This window comes from Pistacia vera, unplaced genomic scaffold, assembly GCF_008641045.1.
Source record: "Pistacia vera cultivar Batoury unplaced genomic scaffold, PisVer_v2 Contig570, whole genome shotgun sequence".
Lineage (NCBI taxonomy): Eukaryota > Viridiplantae > Streptophyta > Magnoliopsida > Sapindales > Anacardiaceae > Pistacia > Pistacia vera.
Genome location: NW_022196413.1, coordinates 2,356,943 through 2,366,139, shown reverse-complemented (window position 1 = coordinate 2,366,139; position 9,197 = coordinate 2,356,943). Strand labels below are relative to the sequence as shown.

Below are 9,197 nucleotides of genomic sequence, written 5' to 3'. Positions count from 1 at the left end.
AAGACATTGCCCATTCCCAACTTGGAGAGATTCGGTTCCAGTATATTGATTTTTTACTAAGAGATTTTAAAGATCAGGTGTTATATGATGAGTTGCACCTAAGTCAATAAACCAGTTGGGATCTGAAACTATTAGAGGAGTTGCTATCTGATTTGGCTAAATTGTTGTAGTTTGCTTGTTCAATTCATTTTCTCCTGAATATCCATAATGCTGCTGTGATAGATTTCGTTCAGAGGAGTTTACTAGAGTGTTGTTCTGAAAGGATTGTGGATGATGTGTCATTGGTGAGGAAATCTGGTAAGACTGTCTTGGATAGTAACTTGAGTAAGTAGGCTGAGTTGTTGCAAAAAACACTTGTGCAGGAGTTGTGGATTGAGTATGTTGCTGTGAGGTATTGTCCTCTGTCCCAAAATGTGGTCAGTGATTTTGGTTTCCTTGAAAGGAAGTATCAAACCGATGATAGCATTGCAAGGCCATGTGTCCATTCTTTCCACATAATTGACAAAACAATCTAGGCTTGTAAAAGTTTCGACCTCTTCCTCTACCTCTGCCGAAACTTTGATTCTAGGGTTGAAAATTTTGAGTAGGTAGATAGGAGTGTTTAGGTTCATGTTGATTTTGGGAGTAAGGATGTATAGGTTGATTTGTTTGTTGTCCTGAGGTGTTTAGCATTGATGTGGTCAGTTGAGAATTGGAGAGCTGTTTGTTTGCCAAGAAAGCAGCAGCTTCATGAAAACCTATATAGGCAGAATGTTGTTTCTCCAGTCTCATTTCGTGTTTATGTAACAGGAATTGTGCTTCCTGTAATGATACTTCACTACTCTTAGCAGTTAAAGTAGCTACCATTGCGTCATATTTAGTTCCAAGTCCATCAAGAATGTATAAGAGTAACTTTTCATCTGTTACAACCACACCATTGGTGGTCAAAGAATCTGCAATTTCCTTCATCCTAATCACATAATCATTTATGCTAAAGCTGTCTTTCCCAATTGTTTGTAGTTGATTCCTTAGGTGTAGGATCCTAGCCTTAGAGTCTATTAGAAAATGCATCTCTAATGTGTGCCATATATCAAATGCTATATCACAGTTAGCAACGTGCCTGAACATAGTTTCTGAAATGGTGGATATCAACTAGCTAAATAACAACTGATCAATTCTTTTCCATGCTACATGTTCTTAATTAACCGTCTGTTTTGATTCATCAGTTTCAGAAATTGTAAAAGGAGGAGGACAAGGTTTGTCACCTGTAACAAAGCCTTCTAGCTCGTAAGCTTTTAGTGCAGGAAGGACTTGAGATTTCCAGTAGGCATAGTTTCATTCTCCTAACTTCACGGTAATGGTAGGTAGCGCGCTGTTTAGAGTTGAGACTGAGGTTGAATCCATAGCTTTTCTTTCTATGTTAAGAACTGAGGTAAGGGGTGTCTTAGGATCTGCCATTGACGTATGTCAACAGCTCTGATACCATGAAGAAGGCAAAACAGAGCAGAAGAAAAAATAGAGTAGAAAAAAACAAAAGTTCTGGAATCAAGTGTTTTATTTTTATTCCATCTTTTTCTACAGTGAGCAAACCAAAGCACACTCATATCTTATATACACCCGATGGTAGATTACAAACTTCAGTTAAACTAAATCTACATCGTTAATCCAAAACTCAAGAGGTTCATCATACACCATTCAATCATAACAGACGATCACACTTCTTCTGTCGCATGCAAGTTGATTATCAACTTGTATTAACTACATGCAAGTTGCTCAGCAACTTGCATTAACATAATGCAATTAGTTATTCAGGTTAACTTTAACTGATTGCAGGTGGCCCGTCAGGTTGTTGTATGCAACTCATACTTTGTTTGAGTTGAAGCGTGAACATCTTCTTCTGTCAACACTCCTTATATTAATAAATTTAGTTGGTCCTAACATTATGATTATAGAGAGGTTCTACTGTATTAAATTAGGAATAAGACAAACATGATTTATTCTATTGTCTCTAATTCTTCAAAGAGATCAATTGTTGATCAAGAGACTTGTCTTCCTTTCCAAGAACGCACAAATATGACGATATTTTAATAGGAATAATTAATCGTGCATTTGGAAAGTGGATCTAGCTAATTTATATATCAGTCTATTATGTTTCTCCATTAAGGGCATAATAAACCCTATAGCCCATACTAGTCGTCAGAATCCAAATCAATTAAATATGAAGTGTCTAAGGCTTTCAAAATAAACGATCACAAAACCCATCAAAATATCTTATTGGACTATGTGTTTACCCGGTTAGATTAAATCAAAACATAATTCATGTTAACCCATAATTAAGAAATTTTCCAACACTCTCAACTCAAATTTTCTCGTATGATGACAAATTAATATTTGTTAAATGACCATATCAGTCTGAGTTGCACATTCATCTTTGACTTAGTGTGGCAGAGATTCTTCTAGGATATTTCTTTCCACCATCAATGTATATTTGATCATTGTCAAAAGTATGGCACCTAACTTAAATATAACTCTAGAAAAAGAATATACACACACACACAACACACCCACACACACCACAACCACATAGAATAGTATATATATATAATATAATAAATATAGATCATATATATATATATAATCAACTCAAATTTTCTCGTATGATGACAAATTAATATCTGTTAAATGCCCATATCAGGCTCAGTTCCACATTCATCTTGACTTAGTGTGGCAGAGATTCTTCTAGGATATTTCTTTCCACCATCAATGTATATATTTTCTATGAATCAAGTTATACGCCAAACTACTTACACATTGTGAAACCAGTAGCAGCAGTTGAATCCAGATTTCAAAACAGGAAAACAAAAAATCAATTCTCCAGGCTTCTTTTCTTCACTATAATCTATTATCTAAAGTAACTTATTGAGTATTGGTTATTGTGCTTTTCAGATATATGTTATACTCTCATTACTTTCATTTTATTTTTTATTATAGAATATCAAATTTTACTTTTTTATTTTCCAAATTCTCTCAATCTTTTAATTATTTGCAATATGCTAAATTCACTATTTTTATTATAATTACTTTCTATTTATATTATTTATTACAAATACTTTCTTTCTATTTTAACTTGTTCTCTTCGATCTATATCTATAAGACTTAAATAAAATTTTGATAAATTTCTTACAATTTTATTATTGAATTAGTATATCCTAAATTATAACTTCAAACTTATGTTCACTTCTAATTTGTGAAATCTAAACATTCACTAAGAATTTTAAATTGAACTCATAAGTACATATATTTTATTTTATTTTTTTTAATAATTTTTTGGTTTGGCCCCCTTTTAAGTTAAAATCTTTGCAGCTCTTTTCCCTGTACATTTATCTTTCCTGTACTAATTTTTTGTTTTATATCTTTTTTGTATCATGAAATCAATGGTTTAAAGCCAATGGTATATACAAATATTTATAAACTTTTGTTCTTTAATTTTCTTTTTGGAATATGTTGTGGAGTTAAATTTTGTTTTATTTCATTCATGTTGGTGGCATAAATAGAGATTATGTGGTGGAGCAACATAAGAAGAGATGACTACTTCTACCTGCCATCTTTAGATAATCGATAATTATGTTGCAATAACTTTTATTTAAAGGTTATTGAAAAGATAATTGCAATAACTTTTCACGATAATTATGTATTTTTTAGTATATTTTATTTAATCATTCTTCTACATAATTGAATTTTAGATTTAATGCATTATGATTTTTTCTTCTTTTTGTAATGTATATTTGTTGTCAACTATATGGGGGATTGAGAATTTCAATTAAATCAATCCTTTCATTTATTTCAAATCACTTGATCTATTACCTAGGCATATATAAAAATTGTGAGTATAAGAAACAAAGCAATGTTGACTAAAGTTGACCAAAATTGTTAACTGTATTCTGTTACAATGTTGGGTACAGTTACATTCAGTTGGGCTTTTAGTTGTAACAGTTACATTCAGTTGGGTTAGTTGTATATTCAGTTGGGCTTTCAGTTGGGTTAGTTGTAACAAATTTGTATGGGCTTTTAGTTGTAACAAATTTGTATGGGCTTTTAGTTGTAATTAGTTTGTATATAAAAGTGTGAAAAGTACACTTGAAAAATAAGAAGAATATACACAAAAGTATTCAGTTACGTTTCTTCTCAAAATTTGCTTTACTCTTTCTCTCATTTTTTCTTACTTCATTTTCTTAAGCTACTGTCTCAATTCATTATATAAAAATGAACAGGAACATGGTGTAAAAAATTAAATATTTTTAATGTATAGATGATTAAATATAGGTTATATTAATTAGAAAAGTTTATTATTTTATATATACAATTCTTTTAAACTAATTTTGATTCCTTTAATTGCCTCGTTCATATACACAATAGTATAAATTAAAGAACAGCTAGTCAAGGTCTTCGCCTAAAACAAGTTTCAACCGAAAATGGCTTATAACATACACAATATCACGATCGCCATCAAAATTTGCAAGGGATAAAGCTTAGGGTCGAAACCATGACCTTTTTTCTCCAGAGGGCTGAAAAATAGTGTAAATATACTTAAAGAATATAATTAATCTTGAAGATATAAAGAAATTGTATAAATAAAAATTTCTTTTTAATATAACTAGTTTTATCTTTCAAAAATATGTTTTATTTTATTCTTATAGTGTAAATAAATAAATAAATAAAATGGAACGTATGAATCCACCTATAAATTTATATATTTATTCTTTTGTATATAGTTAGTCACTAGAATAGTATATATAAAAGATTAAAGGATATGATACAAATAGATTGGCCTTACAAATTAGAACACTTGAATCATGACCATTAATTTCTTGATAATTTGCTTTGAAGAAGCAACTATTTAATTTATATGTTGCCACTTCCACATATTCTATATATACTGCCCCACTCAAAATGATCTGTATAACATTGTCTGTAGCCATAGAACCATTTAATATAATAAAAATTTGTGGGCATCACAAGCTAAATTATTGAATTTTTGATCCTATTAAATATTTGACTCTTAATATTATCTTAATTTCATTTAATTATGTCATAGATCATGTTTCTCATTTAGAACGACTGTTGAGAAAATTTTCTATAAAATTTAGAATAATATTTTATATACAATCTTTAAATACAAATTTTACTTATTTTAAAATGATTGGGTGAGTTTGAATGAAATGATAAATTAAATAATTTAACAGATATAACATTTCGAACATGTAAAATTGTCACATCAATTTATAGGGAATAGTTTGTATCAATAATCTGTATATATAGTATTATTCTAAAATTAATTAAGCCAATGGGAAACAGAGAAATAATATAAATGTTTTAAATATACATACGGACAATAATATTAGAAAATTCATACCATTACAACTTACACATATATGATGTTTCTGATTTCACGCATTTATAAATTCTATCATCATGAAATACTCCACGACAATTAAATCCCTTTGGAAATATCGTTTTGCAATGGCATATGATCACTGATTCTTTGATTGCTAATTTTATACTTCTAATGAGCTCTTGGAAAAAAATTTGTTGTTTTGATTTACTCATGGTTTTTCTTCATCTATTTCTACAGTTAGGCATGACAACAAGGCGAGGCGAGGTGGGGTGAATACGTGGACCCCCATTCTCTTTCCCCGTTATAGGGGATGGCAGGGATTCCCCGACCCTGCCCGTTAATTCTACATTCACTTCAACTATATATGTTATTTATATATTATAAAGGTATTAGTGTGTGTGTATATATATATACACGGGCCAGGGCAGGGAAAGGGCACCCATCACCATACACATACCCATACACATACCCATACCCATCCTTGCAAAATCAGGGAATCCCCCGCCCTGTACACGCCATGCCTAGTCTAAGTCTAACGTACCCGAGCGAAAAATAGAGAAGAAAATGAAATTAAATATCCTGGAAAAGCCGCATTATCATTTATCATGGCCAGTATTTTGCTAAGTATAATGACAGCTCAAGATTAGGTCTGAAAGAAAAATAGAAAATAAAACATTTCTGTTTCCTTTAATATATAAATTTGTCAAATAATTCGACGACCAAAAATAAATTGAAATATATTCCTGGATATGTCTTCATGACGAATCAAGATTAGATTTGCAAGAAAAATATCAAATATTTTAGCAAATTAGAGTTTCCTTTTATACATTATTACGTTTGACTTTACAGTAGTTTGTAAAATTAAAAAATCTAAATAAATGCGAAAAATTAATAAAGGCCAAAGCTTGTTCAATATTGATGGATATTCTAGATGACCTAAAGTCTTACATAATTGGGTTCCATTAAAAAATGACACATGCAATTACGACACATAAGAACATGTTAGAAAAAATGTTACAATATACAGTTGACGGATACAGATTGAACTTTTTCGAAGGTCAGTGGGAGCACGAGCCCCTGCTCACCCCTTAGTGGCTCCAATCCATCCCTGTTCATCCCCAGGGTTTCTGCAATTTCAGATCTTAGGAAACTCTTTCCGAAAACTAATGTGAATAATCATTATCGTTCGAGACTATTTCTACCATTTACTTTATTTTTCTTAAACTCTCGGTGGATTGTTCATCTCCTTCATGCATGTAATAGCTTTAATTTTTCATTAACACATACTGGATTTCTTATCAATAGTTTTTATAATCGCACTCCATTTCATTTATTTGTTAGTCTGTAATTAATTTCCCATTTATTCAACGAAAATAGTGCAAGATTAAATTAAGAACTCAAATCAGAAGATCGATGATCCTAATTTTTTTTCAAAAGCTAATTTTTTTTATTTTTTTTATTTTTTTTTATTTTTTTTTTTTGCAAAAGCTCGTTCATATATTGAAGTAATAACGAAGACAGCTAGAGGAGAGCGATCAATGCATAAGAGAGAAAGCAGCTGCAACATACTGCCACTTAATTTATTAATTAATAAAACTTCAGACAGCAAATCAATTTCTCACACAATCTCACATATCACAGGGGGAAAAAAAAAAACAACTGAACTTTTCAATCGACTCAAGAACTTCTTGATTTATTTATTTTTGACAACCAAGTAACAGCCATTTTTGTTCCTTAATTTTCTATGCCTTGGTAAGATGAGCAGCAAGATCAGTCATAACGCTGACCATAAAATCCAAATATTCATTCGGAACTGGAACATCCTCACTTCGTTTCTCATATTCCAAAGTCAGTTTCAGCAAGCTTCCACTCTCTTTAGGAATAACTTGAATGATGGGCTTCCAGCTCTTGTAGTTCTTGAACACATCTCCTTCCAATCCCACAAGACCCACAGTCATCGTTTCATCGTCCACTTCGATCCTCTCTTTGTAACTCTCGCTCCTTCCCGCTGTAAATCACAAGAAACATAAAAGCTCAGAACAGAAGAGAATCCTAACAAGCGTTATAGACCTTGTTATATAAACAACAAGATCGAGAGATTCGATTTAAATTTAAAAGAAAAATAATAAAAAAATCAAATTTAACCTAGTTTTTCCTTACCAACAGTATAATTCCACAACTTGATGGAGCCAGCGGTCTCCCAGTCACCTTCATGAACCTCAACAGCCTGCATATTTGAAGGAGTGGCATTGGGGAGATGGTGGCATTGGCTTTTCCAGACATTGTAGAACGCCGCAGCCGGCGCGTTGATTTCTAAATCAGCCTCCAGCTTACCAGTAAGAGCCATCTCAATCTAGTGTAATAAGATTATAGAAACGATCGAGTACGAGAATCAGTATGGTTCAAGAACATTATATCGCCTCCCATTATATAGAAGTTAATTGAAGGGAAGGAATCACTATTCAGACAATAATTGAATGCCAATCTATTACTAATTTATTCAATGAATGGTTGGATTTGTAAATTATATTAAAAACAATCCTCACGTTCATAGTTAATGGGACCGAAACACATAATTTAGTAAATTAATTAGTCTAAATATTTATTAAATTAATCATTTCACGTAATACCTTGACCTTTACAGCTTTTCAAACATCCAAACAAATCAATCCTCCACGTAAGGCTCCATTAATAGTGTTTTGAGATTTCAAAATAACACATGAATCATGTGTTTAAAGGAAATTAAAAAAATATGGAATTACATTGTTGTAATGCATGATAAACAGCACAATGAAATACTTAAATAAAGCTCAATTTTATAGCTAGCTTCATATAATTATTTTTAATATCATCTTATTACTAATGTGACATTGATTAATCAATTGTTCACATTATTTCAGATATTTACCAAAAAATTTTCTCTCGTAACGTCAAGATTTCCTAAAAAGAAACAGTAAATTTTATTGGATTATTAGTATAATCAGTTAATTAGTTTAGTTAGCTAATTAATCTGTTAGTTAGTTAGTAATCTGTTAGTTAGTTGTTAATTAGTTGTTATGGTTAATTAACTGTGGTTGACTAACTATGGTTACTTGTATATATATAAGCTTTTCTGCTTGTTAACGAATCCCTTAAGCTGAATAATAATTTTTCTTCTCTCAAATGCAATTTGTTCATGGTATCAGAGCAGTGTTTTTCAACTGCAAAATTAGTAGCTTCAAGTTAGAATCGACTCTAGAATCAACTCTGGTTTTCTCTTTTCTTGTTCATCTCTCTGAAATCAGAGTAATTTCATCCAATTGTTAGCTGAAATTTGTTGTTTATTCGGCTGAATTCCTGCACAAAGCTGAAATAAATTCATCTCAGAATGTTGAATGTTACTGACTCGAGTTCATCTCTCTACATACATCCATCAGATACACCTGGTTCAGTTCTTGTTTCAGAGTAACTTACGGGAATGGAAAATTATGGAATTTGGAGCCGTGCGATATATGATTGTTTCTTTAAGAGCAAAAAACAAATTAGGGTTTGTTGATGGATCTTGTAAGAAGGCAAGTTTCAATCAATCTTTGCATGCACAGTGGGAACGTTGTAATTCCTTGGTGTTAGCTTGGATCTTCAACACTGTTTCAAAGGAAATATTCAACAGTATTGTATACTCTAGTAGTGCGCGACAGGTCTGGCAAGATCTTCAAGAACAATACCACAAGGTCAATGGCACAAGAGTCTTTGGTATCCACAAAGAGATAGTTAACATGGTGCAAGGAACTCACTCGGTTACAGTATATTACAACAAACTGAAAACTCTATGGGATGAACTCAA

The 9,197-nt window shown here is 31.5% G+C and overlaps 1 protein-coding gene across 1 annotated transcript; it reads right to left on the bottom strand.

Annotated features, from left to right (window-relative positions):
* Positions 1-6,917: 6,917 nt before the first annotated feature.
* Positions 6,918-7,821, bottom strand: LOC116109055 (MLP-like protein 34). The gene is made up of 2 exons (XM_031395312.1): positions 7,535-7,821; positions 6,918-7,382 (listed from the first exon to the last, which is right to left on the bottom strand). Exons 1-2 carry the CDS (start codon positions 7,719-7,721, stop codon positions 7,117-7,119), a joined length of 453 nt encoding a protein of 150 aa, XP_031251172.1. The 5' UTR covers positions 7,722-7,821; the 3' UTR covers positions 6,918-7,116.
* Between the last annotated feature and the right edge of the window lie 1,376 nt (positions 7,822-9,197).